The 19,230-nt window shown below is 30.9% G+C and overlaps 1 protein-coding gene across 1 annotated transcript; it reads left to right on the top strand.

Moving 5' to 3' along the window:
* Positions 1–1,133: 1,133 nt before the first annotated feature.
* Positions 1,134–16,077, top strand: LOC106688356 (uncharacterized). Its single transcript, XM_014432771.3, has 10 exons — positions 1,134–1,568; positions 1,645–1,806; positions 4,217–4,469; positions 5,027–5,205; positions 5,865–5,930; positions 8,076–8,175; positions 11,327–11,573; positions 13,964–14,165; positions 15,190–15,284; positions 15,887–16,077. Exons 1-10 carry the CDS (start codon positions 1,317–1,319, stop codon positions 16,011–16,013), a joined length of 1,683 nt encoding a protein of 560 aa, XP_014288257.1. The 5' UTR covers positions 1,134–1,316; the 3' UTR covers positions 16,014–16,077.
* The last annotated feature ends 3,153 nt before the right edge of the window (positions 16,078–19,230 follow it).

Genomic DNA, 19,230 nt, shown 5'->3' with positions numbered 1-19,230 from the left:
AGTTGGTCGATTTGCTACAAATTCAATTGTACTTTGATCCACTCTTATACTCTTGAATCTTCCATTAATCGTTTCGAAGATATTTAAATATTTTTTTTATTGATTTACTATTCTGCAATGTAACTCCTCTGTGAAGTTTAACTGTTTTCCTTGTGCATTAGCTGCTTGAGAACATTCTTGACAACGTTGCGATCTGGGAATTAAGCCGGTCAGGATAAAACTCAAATATTTTTGGCTACAAAAAATTGATTTAATATGCAATGCTTTGTGGGCAACTGAAAAGTGGATTTGTGCTCTCTTTGCACAATAACTGAATCATAGTATCCCATCATTAAAATAATTATCATATCTATCACAACTGCACAGATTAAGACGTTTTTCAACTTAATGGTGTTGAATTTTATAAAAATAACAACTAAAATATAATAATAGAAGGTGGCCGGTGTGTATCAAATCCTGGGCTGTCTTTTTAGAAATGAAAATATTGTTATAATTTTGAACAAACAAAAAGAGGCTATATCAAGAAGGAAGTCATTTATTTGCAATCCAGATTAAATTTTTAAAAAAATCTTGGTATTATCTTTTATCCTTTTTGAATCACGGATCATTTACAGATGAAAGTAAATTTAATATCCATGACTTCTGTGGATGAAGGAAAATTAATATTATAACAGAAAAAAAGCGTGCTCATATTATGTTGATATTGGTTCTTTGAATTGCTATTTATCGGTAACTTTTTTGTTGAAAGCATTAAATATTCTAAAAATAATGTTTACTGTTGTTACTTTTTTTTTTTTTTTTTAATAAACAACGTTCTCCATTATATCAGAAAAAATTATTTATTTGTATCAAACTAAATTTTAATGTTTTGCTTGAAATAAATAAATTTGTTATTAACTGTTTCCAGAAAACATTATTGGAAAAATTGACCAAGTTAATTCAACTTTCTATTTACTGTTCACTTTTTACAAGAGTAAATATCTTTAAAAAAATATTCACAATTATCCAACTAAAATTTATTTTGATCATTTTTGTCATTAAAAAATGTATATACATTTCTGTATTGAATTGTTCTTACTATTTTAGTCATTTCAGGCTATTTATTAAAAGCAATTGATCTGCTGATTTTAGTTCTTAACCTAGAAATGGTGTGTAGGTTTGTCTCTTAGCAACAATCAAAACAAACCTCAAAACAGTAATCATTAAAAAAGTTAAATTAAGCTCTATGCTAGTTGATAATTTACTTAATATCTTCAAAGGAAGGTCTTGAACTGAGAAAGTTTTCAATTATTTGCTTCTTTTGGTGGAGAAGAAAGATGACAGATTTGATGGATCAGTTGTACTCAGCCCATCAGATATTGATACCGCCTAACCTTCCTTCAATATTAAAGAAGTATGCCAAAGCAGCCATACGCACTCAGCCCAGAGATCTCCTTCTTTGGTCATATTATTATTTCAAAGCGGTCTCGAATGGTTTACCTCCGCCTGTCAAAGAAAGAATTGAATACCCATTGCCGGAGACTGCTTCTGGACTGACCCCAGGCTTTTTAAAAGTCATTTATAATCAGGTATTTCCATTGTCATTGTCATTGCACAAAACATCACTCATATATACTTGATAAATAATGATTTTTTTTTTTTAAGATTGGAAACGTCAAAACAGTTCCAAAAGAGGTTATTGAAGAAAAATGGGAGAATATCTGCCTAGAGAAAGAGAAAGTTGAAATGCTATTTAAAGTTGGTAGTTTTGCTCAAGAAGTGAATTGGCTCAAATTTCTAGCAATTGCTGCTGGCTCTATTGAAAAAGTAATCTGTATAAAATTATTATTTTGTTTTCCTCACTCTTCTGATAAATAAAATTTACAAGAATTATTTCTGATAAAATTACATCTCAATGCTTAAGCGTAACTATTTGAATGCTTTATATCAACAAGCATCAAAAGACTGTTGTAAACAATTTATTGAATATCACTATGAAGATGGGGAATGTAATTAGGATTCAAAGAATAGGTTGTAAAATGAGGGCCTAGACTTAAAATGTTACCATATTTAGTGGGAACGCTTGTTTAACAAATATTGAGAACCCATTAATCCTCCATATTTATGCTACATTTTACTACTTAAACAGTGGCCATTCATAACATAATTAAATTTGGAAATTTTTCAATAATTTTCCTAAATCAATTCGCTACTGTTATCACCTCCTATATGTAGTTGACTTGCAAATATAATTATCCTTTCCTCATTACAGTGTTTGCCAACATTGAGGAAGACTTAGATAGGATCATTGGCTGGATATTATATTAAATAATTAATATATTAGTTAATTCATTTATTAATGCCTTATAATAAATATATTATAATATTTAAGACTGAACGCTATGAAAACTCTGACCATTGCCAAACGTTGGAGATCCCTCCTTGGATCCAATCCTCGATTTAATTCCCCATCACTTTCAGTTCCTCACCTGGCTATTACTTTTGATGACTAAGCCAGAACTCCCAAATCGCTCAAATTTTCGGATGGTCAATCAGTATTCTTTTTCTCCTTCCTGATGGTCTATTACTTTAGTAGTCAATTAGTATTCTTTTCCTCCTTCCTGGTGGTCTATTACTTTCGTAGTCAATTAGTATTATTTTTCTCCTTCCTGATGATCTATTACTTTAGTAGTCAATTAGTATTCTTTTTCTCCTTCCTGATGATCTATTACTTTAGTAGTAAATTAGTATTTTTTTTCTCCTTCCTGATGGTTTATTACTTTAGTAGTCAATTAGTATTAGATTTGTGGTAGTATTAGTTATTCCTTCACTCCAGGCATCTTAGTTCAAGTGACCTAAAAGAGAAAAAAATAAGTTATTTCACTCCAATATTTTATTACTATATGAAAAATTTGTACAGTTAAAATTCAAAATTGAGGACTCAGTCAATCATTCGATCATTCAACATCCGCCTCGAGATCATTCTTTAGGTTTCCTCATTCAGAAAGGTGGCTGTCCTATTTTTCTTGACCATTATTTTATTCTTATTTCCCTCGATTTTAGTGTTTACTGTATTTCTTATATTTCTTTTTTATTTGTTATTATTTCAGTTATATATTCTCTTATTTTATTTGTTTGTACCTTTTTTAACCCTTAATTAGTCTGATGAGTTTGTCGATATTCTCACCTAAGGCCCTGGAGTGATGTTGAGGAATTGTTTGTGGTAATAACACTTACATATTATTATCCTCTCTTATTTACTCCACTTTGACTACAGCTATGTGCTATACGATAGCCTCTTACGAGCATCCATGAGGACTTATTGAAGTGACTTATGAGTTCTTTTCATGATTTGTCTTGAGTACTTCAAGGCAGTATCATGCGCTCCACTTCTGCAGTGAGCTAAAGTGGTTCTTCTCTTTCACCCATAGAGTGTATTCCTTCGGATAAACCTATATTGAACCATTAAAATTGAAATAAGACAAATTTAGTATTTATCTAGACAAATAGATGTATTTATTGGCTTCTATTACAATGTAGCCATGGAGCCTGTCCCAATTGGTATTAGTAAATTAGTACTACATCAATATTCAAAGTTAATATTAAAATATCATGTTTCGATTATAATTTTTAGCTCAAATGTGTGAACTGAAATTAAATATTTTAATAAATCCATACATACGTGCATACATACATAGATCTACATATAATATCATATCTTCTTGATTTAATATCTTATATAGTTAAAATTTATAGTATTTTGGAAATAATAATAATAAAAGACAATTTGTGTACTTTCTAACTATAATTAATTTGTTATAAAGTGCAATAATACTGTTGAAAGTTGCTAAAATTAATCTTTATGTATAAATAAACACACACACACATAGAATTATTTTGAAAGTAAGTTTTTATATTTAAAAAAATGTATTGTTAAAATTATATAAAATTAGGAGTGTAAATTTAAAGAAAATAGAAATAAGAACAACAGAATACTCTAACCTTTTTTACTTTTTTTGTATATATTATTTTATTCGAAATTACTCCACCTATGATTTTTTTTTGTTTCATATTTATTATTTTAATTAATATTTATACTTACTTAATTCTGCTCTTTTTACCTCAATTTATCGTGCTAATTTTTATATGATTTTCACAATATTTTTTACACCATCATATATTCCTGTTCTAGTTTAAATTATATATCTTTTTTCTTTTGTTTTCTTATCTTCATTAGAATTTGACTGGAACCATGTCACTTCTATGCGAATTACTGACAGAAGAACCCGAAGGAGGTTCTTCTATGATTCCTATTGAAACATTCTTTAGCCTTTATAAATACCTAGCTTCATTGAATTGTGGTCCCGATGATCCGTATCCCGTTAGCCTAGAAACGTCATCAGAAGAGTCATCTGAAATAATTGAAACAGATATTCAATATTCCCGTCACGGGATTGAAGGATCAGAGGATACTTGGGATACTTTGATACGTGAGTATTCTCAAGTTTTATGTAATTAATATGCATAGTGTTTTGTAGATATTATGATGGTCATAGGATACTACAGTGGTTTTAAGTAATTATAATACATATTATTTATAATAGTAATATTGGAAAATTTTGTCTACAATGGCATTGGAATGAAATAATTTAAAATGGCAGATTTAATGATTCCAAAATCTGATTACACTCCCAGAAAAAAATTAAAGGCCATCTTAATTTTTTATGATATTTGTTAATTCTAGTATACAAGACTTGGAATTTTCATGAAAAAAAAAAAATTATTTCTGATTCAAATGCCAGAAAACAAAAGAAGAAAATGTAAAGTGTAGAACACTTAAGACAGCCTTCCTATACTTTCCAAGTATCTCAGCCTCAGACCCACCCTTGTCTGATTGTTCTATAAGATTTCCACCAATTGTTTAGGAAGAGGTTTAAATAGTTTCTATATGAATTATGTCAACGTTCAAAATTTTTTGAAAGTTCTCAACAACTTAAATATTTTTACAACCTTCCTCAAACCTCACTAAAAAAATTATATTCTATAGGTGAAATGGGACAACAGGATTCTGAAGATACGTTAGCCACTGATGATCTGAGGGAAGTCGATTCCAAGGCTGGGTTGGTCGTGTGGCCGGATCTCATCCCAGAGGAACTGAAGCTCAAACCACAAGAATCTTCACCGCAACCTTCCGCAGAGTTCGTGACATCCGATACTGGTCTTCAGGTAAATATGTTTAAAATACATAGTTTGTGACATCTGATAGCATTTTACAGGTGAATGCTTAAAATTCTTTTTTATGCAGTTTCTGAGAGTACCATTGTTATCATTTAGTATAATTGTTATAATTTAGATTTAATAAGGATTAATATAATTGCCAATTTTTTTCTTGTAATAATAATAATAATTTATTTATTTGTTGAGGGAGCAACCCCCGTACTGAATTAGCCTGTAAAGTAAATAATTTTACATTCATTGTAATAATAATACAAACTATTAGATTATTATATAAACTAATAACAAAACAGTATACCTAAATGGTTAAGTAAAAATCATTTATATAAGCTAATAATTTTTCAATTAAATAATAATAATTGTCTATAAAATTTTTATTTAAGTTAATAGCAGATGGTATACCTTAACTGGGATTTCTACATCAGAGTAAAAAAACAAAACAAAAACGATATTGGAGTGAAAAAACACAATCTGTATAAGAGTGAAAAACAAGAAGAAAAAAACGACATTACTTACTTAATATTACTACTTTAATTAATATTACTATTATTGCTTTATTTAATATTACTATAGTTTAGATTTAATAAGGATTAATATAATTTCCAATTTTTTTCTTGTAAAATAATTAAATTTTTTTTACATTTTTTAAGGTTTGGGATGAAGAGCAATTTCAAAATAAGACTGTTGAAAGGATTGAAATAAATGAAGCCGTTGAGGTAATAATTATTCTGAAGATATTCTCCTCATAAATTAAAAGACATTAAATTATATTATATTAGACTTGTAGTAAAAAACAACCACTTTCAACCGCCTTCAAAATGACAGGCGCATGCACAGTCCAAGTAATAGAAAAACCTTACTGTGCTTGCAGGATACTGGTTTTGGAATAGGAAAGCATGCATCTGCCAGTTTTTTGACAAAAGTGGTCGTTGGAACAAATCTATTATTATAAATATTTTTTCTTTTAGAAATATCTATTTAAATTTGATTGTTTATTAATTTCTGAAAGTAACAAGGGAAATAAAAAGGTAGATAGATAAGATATAGGCAAGGATTGCACAAAGCTCAAAGTTCTGTTGTGTCAGTTTCTGATACCAACACCAAAAGGTAGATGGATAAGTTATAGGCAAGGATTGCACAAAGCTCAAAGTTCTGTTCAAATGACTGACATAGAACCCTCATACAAGACTAAAAAGACAAGAAACTGCTCATCAATAGTAACAGATAGATAAGAGCTCTTATCTATCTGTTACTATTACCCTTTTCATTTACTATTTACAACCTTTAATTTTTCTTATTATATCTTACTTTTTTACATTTTATACCCCTGTTATTTTACACTTATGTTTTTTCTCTTTTTTTTTTTTTCCTTTTTGTAACTATAGTGTTTGTATCTTTTTTAGCCCTGACGAAGCCCTGCAACGTGGGGCAAAACGTTGGCTCAATAAAATAGTATAATTATCTACTATTTGAGTTGTTTTTTTTACCGCACCCGGACCATATTCCATTCATATAAGTCAGATGTTGACTAATTTTATTTATGAGTTTAGATTAAGAACTCTTTATAGAAATAATAATAACTCATTATGTATCAATTTTTCACTCCAGAAAAGTGTTTATAGTGGGTTTAAGTCTAATATGAGGATACATAATTTTATATATGGCCCGCAAGGTCATTTGGGTTGGCCACTCCTGACCTAGCTGAAAATAAAAATTAAACAATTTTAGTATTTTATAAATAATATATCATTTAACAAGTACATTGCAACAAAAAGTAAAAAATAATGTTAATGAAAAGTTAATTGATTTATTTGAAATTGAGCATAATTTATATTTTAGTCGTTGTTACGGTGGGTAGAGGTTCCAAAGGAACCTTTGCTAGTCCAACTGTGAAGAGTTCTGAAAATATAAGAAATGAACTGCTAAATTTTTTTATTATTGTATTTTGACTAATTAAACATAATAAAATGAAACCAGTTGAAAACAAAATATACAAACTAGATAGAAAAAAGAATTTAACTAAACTTATATCTATTGCAAAATTAAATTAACGTTGAACAATAGAAAAAAAATGTCTTAATATTACCATGGGTGATGGATGGGGCAGTTGTTTATGTCCTTGTGGAGGTAGTAAAAAAAAGGGGTATGTCTGCCCGTATTGTTCTCTTGGAGAAGGAGCCAACGTACTTATGATCAACAATTACAGTAGACACATCATTAATATAATTTCATTTCATTACTAACATAACATAATTTTGATCCAAATTACTCTCAACTTTTATTTTCAAAAGCTCTCCAATGTTTCATCCCTCAGGCCATTTTCAAGGCAACAACCTTAAATATTGATGTCTTGTTTTTTAAAATCTTTTATGCAGGCCAATTGCCTGAGGGCCGAAACATTGGAGAGCTTTTGAAAATAAAAGTTGAGAGTAATTTGGATCATAATTGTGTATGTTAATAATGAAATAAACCACTCTCAAACAATCATTATAATAAATCATTAATCTTATAATTTCATTTGTGACGAGTTACAGCAAAAATCAAATGTCTGGTTTGATGTTCAAAACATTGGTGGTATAAACCAACTTGACTTTCATGGACTCAAAGATAAATGCTTTGTTTGCATTGCTCCCTAAATACATGGAGTTGTTACATGATTGATTATTAATAACGATTCAAAATCTTTTCTTTCTCAAATCACTCATCACTCACGCAGTGAGAGCTCTTTCAATCAGCTCACGATTGGATTTCTAATAATAATAAACGTAGACTTAGATTTTATAATTAATGGTATTATTAAGGATTAACTTAAAATTTATATTTGGTTGTGATAGAATATTGATTATTCATTCATTTTTAAGGATGTCCAACAAGATGTGTCGGGAGGAAACACTTCTGAGGATGAAGGTCTGCATGCTAGACCACATTCAGAGGCGCAACCTCCAGCAACTACAGAAATGGGTAATTTAAAAAAAAAAAAATCAACTTTACAAATTTCGGAACTTGAAAATTTAAATTACACATTAAATGTACTGATTTATGTAATGCTTTAAAGTTTATTATTGTGTCGTGCCATACCATTTTATGTAATGGTTTAAGGTAAAAATGTGATAACTGACAGACAATAGAAATAAAGGCAAAGGTGATGAGTGATTATAATACTACTATAATTAAAATAAAAAATTGGGAAATATTTTATAATGTAAGGAGTAGTAAAAAAAATTATGTAATTATAAAATAAAAAGCATTTCCCTTCCTCATTGTTATAATGTAGTATACAGTTGCTGAGGATGCTTTGTATTGATGCAGGAATTAAAAGAAAAAAATTGTTGTTTGAATCGATCATTATCACATTTTAGATATGAAGGACCAAATTTTTACTGACCTTTGTTGGTCCTATTTTGATTTTATGGAGTTTCGTTTACCCAAGCATAAACATAAATATTTGTTTTGGCACATCAATATTTTGGAAACAGCTCGTCTGATTTGGCACAAATTCAGAGGGAAGTTGGAGATTACTGTTATGGTTAGTATAAATTTGATCACATTCCATTCACTGTTTTCCCTTAAGCATGGCTAAACATATTTTACTCGGCTCATCTATGTTTTGAAAATAAAAAGTTGGGAATGTTTCTACAAATTTAGGAGAAAAGTTTTATATTTTATAATAAATTTCATCAACTTCTTTTGCTTGTCCTTGTGAAATACTAATTTCTGGTATACACAATTGTTTCAACAGGTGCTAAATACAATAAAAGTCAGTCTTGTTTACGCATTGAGAGAGTATTCTCTGAGTAGTATCAATTAGTGATTTACAAGTAGACACCTTCACTTGGAAGGGATTCAAGTGGGTAACAGTCGTGGATCTTTTCAGTAAAATAGTTATGGCGTACTTGGTGAAAGACAAGTTGATGGAGGCAATGTTTCAATTTTATGGGGTCCCTGATAGAATATCGTCGGATGCGGGTAGAGAATTTGATAATGCACATATCAGGGAGGAAATGAAGGCATTAAAAGTAGTGTGGAATCTCAACACTCCGGGGCATCCTAAGAGCAGGGGAGGAATCGAGAGGCTTCATAGCACTCTCAGCGAATATCTGCGTGTGTATCAATTGGAAAAGGGATTGGAACCAGATGTTGCGATGGAACGAGCGATCGTAGGTCACGGGGTTTGCGCCCTTTGAAATTCTTTTTGGCCTGCATGGACGTCGTAGAGACTATAGAAGAAGAAGTAATCAATTTAACAGTTTAGCCCTTAGGAAATTGTGGAATAAGGTCAAAGATCGCATCAAGAAGGAAAAAAGGAAATGAGTGGAGAAACAAAATGTGAGCTTGCGTGACCTAATGGGAAACTTCAAAATTGGGACCATAGTCTACAGGAGATTGTGTATCAATAGAGGAAAGGAACTGCAGAGATATGAGGGTCCCTTCAGGGTGGTTGTGATAAGGGAACATAATGCTGTTACAATTGAGAGCTTGCGTGGACCTAAAAAGAGAAGGGCAGTACATATTGAACAGCTGAAAATCCCAAATTCATAGAGGCTGTGTTGCCCTTATTACTGATGAAGTATAAGATTGTACAAAATGAATATATATTTTTTTTGTTTAGTTGTTGTTTTTATTATTACTATTGATTCGTGAAAATGCATTATAAACAATTAGTGCATGCTAGAAGAATCAATTTTTGTACTAACAAAGTTTTTTGTTACTCTTTTAATCATGTATATATTTTTTATTTTATTTCTTTTTGTTTGTAAAGCGGAAGTATAAGTTTTAGTTTTACTCTTGTTTTAAATAGTTTTTCTTTATTGTTGTTTGTCATGTCATTCTATTGAATAAGATAGGTTTACGAGACTGTTTGTAAACTGGTGGGGGGGAGTTATGGCCTGAGGCAGATGCGAGGTGACAAGGCCGTCAGGTGATTGAATCGATCAGCTGATCAAACTTGTATATATAGAGGTGCTGAATACAATAAAAGTCAGGCCAGCCGGAATAGCCCCTCCCTATTCCTAGTAAGCTAAAGGCAACACATGCCATTATCGATGACACGGACTTCAGCGGACCCGGCAGCCTATCTTATAATGCCACACTGGCAAAACAAGATGATTAGTTTGCCAACTTATAAACATTTATTTCTTCTTTTGTATATATTCATTTTTTGATCTTATCTTTTCTAGGAGGTCAGAAAAAAAAAAAAAAATAAAATAAATAAATAAAAGTCAGTCTTGTTTACACATTGAGAGAGTATTCTTCCGACATCCTTTCCGGTTTTTATTAGTTTTTCTATGCCAACACGTAATTTATATATATTAAAGAATGGTTAGTGTTAGATTTATGTTTTGTTGATTTTTTTCTTATAATTAATATTTATTGAGCTTTCCTGGAATGGACAAAATTGTTTATTTCGCCCAAAGTGGCCAAAACCAAACAGAGCCTATTACCAGTTGCTACATTCAACATCTTCCATGACTTCTTTCTCTTTTAATTTAAAATTTAGGATGTGAGATCCCTAGTTACAAAGTGTAGGCCCTAAGTTTGGAAATACTTGATTGCTATTTCTTCAGAATAAGGTGGTTCCCAAACTTTTATCATTCAATTGATAAAAATTCAGAAGGAATATGGATAAGGAATATGATAAAAATAGGAAGGAATATGATAAAAATAGGAAGGAATATGATAAAAATAGGTTAACTGATTTTATGAATTGGTGAACCTTATGAACGAATGGCAAATCCTGAAAAAACATATTAATTTCATTCATTCAACAAGTTATCACCATATAATTTTCTTAATTTTTTTATTCCCTTAATAAAATGTATTTATGTATGACTGATATCCAAAATTTAATAGGTACGGTCAAAAGGTTTTAATGATTTTTGTTTAAAGAATTTTATTGTAGTTTTTAGTTTTTTAAATGCTTGTAGTTGGATTGGCACTTTCTGGAACAATGACTATTATGATCGTTATTCAATGGACTAGAAGTAACTCTTGTTTTAATTTATCAAAAAAAATTTAAACACGTCTTTCTAATAAATTTTCATTTATTCTACATTGTGTGTTACTTTTTTACAATGTATCATGTATTACGCTGATCCTAAATTCTTTTGCACAGGATTAGATAAGGAGTTGAACGAGTTTGAAGGAGAAGGAGTTGAACATATGGGAGATGCAGAGTTTTATGGTCAAACTCCAAGTGAAAGTTCCCTTAAAGATCAATCCAAACCTACAAAAGATGAACAAAATGACGATACAGAGGAAAAGAAAGATATTCATTTAGAATTTATTATGGAACCAGACACATCCATGATCTTAGTCCCAACACCTATTGTGTCTAGAGAGTCCCTTTGCAGTGACCAAAGGTAACTTATAATATGTATTATGGTCATTTAATCAACCAATCCCAGAATTTAATGTTTTCATGCCAAGTTTTTAAAAGTAATAATTGGCTTGCTTTTTTATGCAAAGAGAAAAATTGTTTTGTCTTTTTGTTTTTATATTTTTGCAGTGGTCTTCTTTTTGTACCTGTGGGCCCATTATAGGTTATCTACCAGATGACAAGCAGATTATAGTTTATCTGCCAGGTAGTGGGCATATTATAGGATATCTACCAGGTAGTGGGCATATTATAGGTTGTCTACCGGGTAGTGGGCATATTATAGGTTGTCTACCAGGTAGTGGGCATATTATAGGTTGTCTAGCAGGTAGTGGAAACATTAATAGGATATCTACCAGGGCCCTGTTTCATAATGAAGGTAATAGTATTAGTTCAAAATACAAGTATAGAAACAATGTGGTAATTACACTAATATTTTTTTTGTTTTCATAATAGGGACTATTAGCCTATTAGTATTAAAGTAGTAACTACTAAAGTACGAGTTACTATTGTACAAGTCAGCGTAATTGTATTAAGTTAAATCGGTAAGACTAATAGTATTAGTTTGTACTTTATTATGAAACAGGGCCCTGGTAGTGGGCACATTATAGGTTATCTACCAGGTGTGCACAATGTAATTTTTTTTTTGGGTAAATTTGTTTGTGGTTTTTGATCTAATGCTAAAGTTAAAGTGCCAACTTTAACTGAATCAAACTTTCAAAAATATTATAAACACTGTATGAAAAAACAAACTGCAAATTATGGACAAATAATGGTCTTTCTTAACGATATAATGCAGAAATAGGCCTAAAGCGAGGCTGCTTGCTAAGCCCATTTTATTTTTCTATTTCCATAAACGATTTAGTGGAGTAGGTTTGCAGGGGAAATTTTAATAGATGGTAAAAAAGTTAATATGCTTACAAAGGCAGATGATATGAAGTTCTGATCTCTAACAATCTGTTAATATTACAAGAAATGATTAATAGATTAGAGGGCTATTGTAAAATCTGGCATTTTGAAATTAAACTTGATAAGTCAAAAATGCTAAAATATCGAAAGAGAAAATGCAAATTGGATAGAAAATTAAAGTGGTTTAATAAAGACGTCCTCTCTCCCGCCATCCAAACAAACAAGTGTCTTTCTCAATATCTACCACTGACAGTAGACAAAGGATGGTCTGCGCCACCTGCTTCCAGGAGACGTCCTCTCTCCTGCCATCCAAACAAACAAGTGTCTTTCTTACTATCTACCACTGACAATAGACAAAGGATGGTCAGCACTACCTGGTTCCAGGAGACGTCCTTTCTCTCGCCATCCAAGCAAACAAGTGTCTTTCTACCTTTTTCTCATTCCCAACCCTTGATAATCGATGTAAATACAATCATGATAGGAAAATAATTAAAGTTGAAAATATTTAAATCTGTTCTACATGGGAGCAATTCTACTGACTTCAGAACGTGGCTACAATCTTGACTACTTTGAAGGATGTTTTTGGTTGGCTTGCTAATTTTTAATGCATGAGATCAGCTGCTAAATCTTATTTACCAACCATGGCAGCATAAATGCTTCTTGTAACATAAATGGAGTGGAAGATATGTAACATAAATGCAGTGGAAGATATGTTTCATTTTATAGCAATTTGCCTAACACTGAAGGAATTTAGGAATTCATTTTTAGGAAAACAACAACTATATTTTGGTAGCTAATTATAAAAATTTATATCTTTATTTAAAAATGAATTAGTAAAAGAATATATGGTATCACATAGAAAAGAAACATATGTAAGATTTTTTTATATTTTGAAATGGTAATTTAAAAAATTGTATGTTTATGTTTCAATGAATGTAGATGGGAGGATTGCTTTAAAACCGATTTAAAAGAATTGGGTTGGAGGGTGGTTACTGGAAGGATGTATGTATAGAGAGGTTAGTGGTATTTACATCGAACCTTCACATTCATTAGGCCTTTATTTATTTATTATGTTTATGTTTATATTTAATGGTTAAACAAACTTCTTGGCAGGCGATCAAATGTTCATTGTCGAAAATCCGTTTAATAATAAAAAAAAAAAAGGATAATGTTATGTATGTAAAATATGAATAATAATTAATGCTCCTATTTATCTATCTACTGACTGCACCCCGAGCGTTCACTCATATGATTCCTTTTTGATAGAGGTTGAAAAAAGGCATTTAAAACATTTTAGCATAAATTACTTAGAACATTTATAAATTGATCATTTTAATTGTGTGTAGATCTTATCGTATTAATTATAAGTCGATTGAAATTACTTAGGAATGATAAGAGGATATTTTTCCATTTTATATCATGATGTCCAATAGAACATGAAACTTTCAAATTAAATTTTTCTTTTAGATCCATAAAAAACATTACTGATTCCGAAGAAGAACCTTCAACAGGACAGAAATTGATTACTACAGCTTCATTGAAAGATTTGAAAGTAGGATCAAGGAAAATAAAAAAGGAAGAACCACCACCTCCATGGGCAGCAGGAGATGTTTTTTGGGTTTATTTGCCTGGAATCGGACCACCAATTCCTCAGTATATTGTAGACGAGGTACAATAATATAAGTAATAGTAATAGGAACAGCAAATTTCTAAAGTTTATTGGACTTAGGGAATTATGGAAAATCGATTAAAAAAAAAAGAATATAAATTGGTAATATTGGACTTGCGACCTTTCTAAAATAAATAATTCATATCTCAGTAGTAATTAAAATTTAGAAATTTTGAAAAGTTCTTGAAATATCTTGTAAAATAATATTCTAGATTGTAATATTTTTATTCTTTAAAAAATTTAATTAATCTGAATGTTGCGTCTTTCGTTACTATCGTTATCCCTGTTTTATTTAATGTAGGTTATAGATTTAAATTTTTAATTACAGTGTAATCTCGGTAATCCAAATGCTCCAGTAATCTGAACTGACGTAGCCAAAAAAAAGTATATTTTTTTGGGAAAACAGAGACAGCAATAACATTTTTGTTTTCAAATAAAAGTACACATGCTTCAAGGACATTTTTAACTTCCTGATCTATGGCCAAGATATTGTAATCACCATGAAACTTTTTACAGTTTCAATATCTGGTAATCAAATTCTGTTGGAAATGTTCATAATATATTTCGTTGGAATTAGAAATACTCGATATATATTGTATAAATCATTTGATTCTGTAAAAATAATTCAATTTATAGTAGAAATGTTTTTATAATACAAATTGTCTTGGTGAACTAATTTTTTTTTTTTATCACATTTAAAATAAATCCCTGCAAAGTGTTTTTATTTATACTTTTTTCATTATAAATGAGCAATCTTATAATTTTAACCAATTAAATCATTACTTTGCATTACTGGGGATTTAAAAGAAAACAATTTTTTTTTTAATTTTCTTATTTCCTATAAAATATGTAAAATAAAAAAGTTATGTATATTTATATTGTTTTTTATTTTTTTTACACAATTTTTCCTATTACTTTCTGTAATCCAAACACTCCTCTACAGCAATTAGTTTGGATTACCAAGGTTACACTGTACATTTATGTTCTTATCAGTTCAATTTACTTATGTAATTTTATTTTAAAGGTTGAAGTATATTTGAGGCAGTGTGCATCAAAACAATGTGGAATGGTCATGCCTAGAAATTTAAGACATTTCCTTTGCCCTAGCCTTGATGGTCTGTAAGTTGATTCTACTGCTAACTATGGTTACTTCCCTCATCAAGTTCAAAAAGAAATTTAGCTTCCTATTGAGTAGTTTAAATACTTAACATTAGAAGTGGCAAAAGTGAATTTTTTTGCTTAAAGTTAAGTTGTCGCATTTTTAATGTTGATCTGTTGATGTATATATACCAGTTGTTCAGTGAGATCAAAGAAATTATAATAATTGTTACATTTGAGATAGAACAACATAAAAAAAGAAAAATGTATTCTAGAGTTAAATAAATTATTTATTATAATTTTATTGTTTTACTGATAGTTGGTATTATAGATTATAGGTGATACTCCACAATTTTGCCTTATGATTCACAAAATATATATATTGTTAAAATCAAGTAAATAAAGAGAAATATGTTAAAATAGTAAATTTAAATTCTTATTCTCTAATTGTACTTGATATTATCTCTACTCAATTGTATTAAATAAAGTAATTTATTTGCTAATGGTATTTTATATTATTCCCACTCAACTGTATACAAAGAAAGTAATTTATTTGCCAATATTATTTTTTATTATTTCGACACAATTGTATACAATGAAGTAATTTTTTTTTTTATTCATAGTGGTGAAGAAGTGTACTTAGAATGCAAAGAACCCGAATGCCTTGAATGTTCTCTCCAGTCTGTTAATGAAGATGTTACCCAAGTGATCCAGTTGTCAGAATCAGCAACCGACCACTATTTTTTCTAAATAAATAAATATTTATATATAGATATATGTAATTAAAAAGAAAAAAAACTATTATATATCTATAGTTTTGCTTTTTTGTTTTGTTTCTTTTATGCTACTTATTTTTCAAAGTAAAATCTAAAAATTAAATCATTTCATTATGGTTGCAGCAGGTAGTTAAAATAGAAAAAGTAAAACATTTCATTATGGTTGCAGCAGGTAGTTAAAATAGAAAAAGTAAAACATTTCAAGTAGAGAAGGGGTTGCAGATACCATGTTTTTCAATATTTGATAAAACATAGTAACTGACATTTAGAGTGATTTGAATTTGTAAGCAGGTTATATCTACTGTACATAACGTGTTTAAACATGGTATCTCCTGTACATAACGTCTTTTAACATGGTATCTACTGTATATAACATGTTTAACCTTTGCCTTGTAGGGCGTGGTCAAGGATTCTCAAAATCGGGGCGCGGTGAGCCTGACAGGCACACGATACATAAAGTCCCTAAATCGCCGTATTTAATTAAACCAAAAATTACTGATCATCTTGAGGATGTAGACAATTAGAGAAAAATATAAAATAAATTTAAAACATTTCTTGACTGATCTACATGACTATTATAAGGCCTATCTGGACATATGGAATTGAGCTATGGGGCTCCACTAAACCATCTAATTCCTCTCGAATCCAATCCTTACAGTCCAAAATCCTTCGTAAAATCCTTAATGCTCTTTACTTTGTCACAAATCAAATCATCCATCAGGACCTCAATGTCCCCTATGTTCCCGATTTGGCCAGAACCAGATGCCAACCTTCCATAATAAAATTCCAAACCAACTCTTTTCTGACCTGGCTTCTAGAAAAGAAGATGGCCTCGAGATCTTCTCCTTTAGAAGTGTTTTTGGAGTTCTATCAATGGGTAGATTCTCCAAATGTTTGTATCATGTCATAATATCTCTTACAACAAATTTACTTGATGTGTATATATGTATATAGTTGTAAATAAAAATAAATAAATTGTAAAAAAAAATTCTTATTATTTATTTAGGTACAGAAACCAAAAAAAGTCAAAATGCGGAATTTGCATATCATGGTTATGAATATAAATCAAAATAGGACCTTTTATCCTCGAAAAACAATTCAAAAAGGAGTCAGAGGTGAAGTTGAAATGTGTCTACAGGCAAATTCCTTTGGTGCATTTCACACAGGAGTAGTTCGTGAGCCGATGTATTCCTGTTTCCACCATGCAATCACAACATATGGATCGCTTTTGGGGGTGGGGAGGGGTTGATTTTGGACGATCATCTGGCGGGAAGGATCTTGAGACGAAATTTCAAGGAGATGTGAAGGCCGGATTTCAGCTGGCTTCTTCGCTGAAGTTGTCGGATACACAGTTCATGTGACAATTCTTTGGGAAAACTCTTCTTGGAATTCGTTCTAATTGATTCCCGAGGTGAATGACCAAGGAATTGATCCCTTCCAAGTTCAACATAGTGTAGAGAACAGTCATTGGCCTTCGATGTGTATTTCACTGCACGCTGTATGTGGCGCATATTTGGTTAGCAGTGTCACCTCCAGTTTTGTGAGTATTATAATACGTAAAGACCTCAGGTTTTTTTTTCTCCAGTACTTTTATCAATGGCTTTGGGTTCCAAGCACAGAAGAAACCAGAAGTACGCAATTATTCTTGCATGTGACGTAGGTTGCCAACACGTTTTCGTCCTTAAAACCAAAAAGACCGGAATATTGTGGTCACCCTATAGAATATCCCTATCAAAGAAATACTGAAATAACGATTGAAGGATCAAAAAAAAAAAAAATTAAGAGGGACGATGAACCTGAAAGATACCAGAAAGGCGCGGTGAGCCTGACAGGCACATCAGAAAGGCGCGGTGAACCTGACAGGCACGCGATTCCCATTCATAAAAGGTAATGGTACCTGACGAAAATGACTCTAACCCAAGTATCGAAAAACAGCGAAGTACTTGAATTTACTATCTAAAGTGAAAAATATTGACCTTAGGTTAGTAACGTAATCTGGCGTGGTGAGCCTGTCAGATCGAAGTACGTGTGACGCCCTTTCTTTACGACAGGAGATGAACTGACTGGGCGGGTTGGAACCACCCCACAAATATAGGAAACTACTGGGAGGTAGGGGTCACACTCGGCCCCTTTTTGGAAGAGACAGCAAAAAAAAAAGAATCCTGTGCCTGTCAGATTAGCCGCGCCCGATGCAGGGTTAAACATGGTATCTCCTGTACATAACGTGTTTTAACATGGTATCTACTGTACATAACGTTTTTAAACATGGTATCTACTGTACATAACGTTTTTAAACATGGTATCTACTGTATATAACGTGTTTTAACATGGTATCTACTGTATATAACGTGTTTTAACATGGTATCTACTGTACATAACGTGTTTTAACATGGTATCTACTGTACATAACGTGTTTTAACATGATATCTACTGTACATAACGTGTTTTAACATGGTATCTACTGTACATAACGTGTTTTAACACGGTATCTACTATACATAACGTGATTAAACACAGTATCTACTGTACATAGCGTGTTTTAACTAGGTATTTACTGTACATAACGTGTTTAAACATGGTATCTACTGTACATAACGTGTCTTTCTTCAACCCGATTACGGAAGTGTAGACACAGTTTCTTAACCTTTTTTATGAGTAACTTGGATCCCATTTTTTGTAACCATTGCTATCATCAAAAGAGCTCTTGTCAAAACTGTTACTGATATTGAAAGTATTGGATTTAATTTTCTTATCAGTAAGAAACAGGCTGCGTCGGGCGGCTATATTTGTCAGTTACCACAGTTACCTCCAACCAGCTATCACTCACCATAACTTAATACTATTATTGTAAACAGAAAAAATATGAAGGGATTTCCTATAAATTCTTTTAAAACCCTGTGAAACCAGCTCAAGGTAAGGGATCAGATATTACAAAGATTCTATTCACAAAAATGTCATATACCATATTTTACGATGAAAGGCTTCATTGTTATTGTAGATCATATTATGTAAATAATTCTATTGTAATACAATGTTTGGTTTGTAATAATTTGGTAAGATAGACTAAACAGAATCATGGTATAGGAAATTAATCGAACATGAACCAGCTGTGGTTTTATATTATATTATTATATTCCTATATCTTCATTGTGCGTGCTTCCTGAAATTTATAAGGTACTAATTACATAATA

The sequence above is a fragment of the Halyomorpha halys genome, unplaced genomic scaffold (assembly GCF_000696795.3).
Source record: "Halyomorpha halys isolate HHAL.00 unplaced genomic scaffold, Hhal_1.1 Scaffold1112.1, whole genome shotgun sequence".
NCBI lineage: Eukaryota > Metazoa > Arthropoda > Insecta > Hemiptera > Pentatomidae > Halyomorpha > Halyomorpha halys.
The sequence above is the reverse complement of the archived record's forward strand: the minus strand, read 5'-3'. Positions and strand labels throughout refer to the sequence as shown.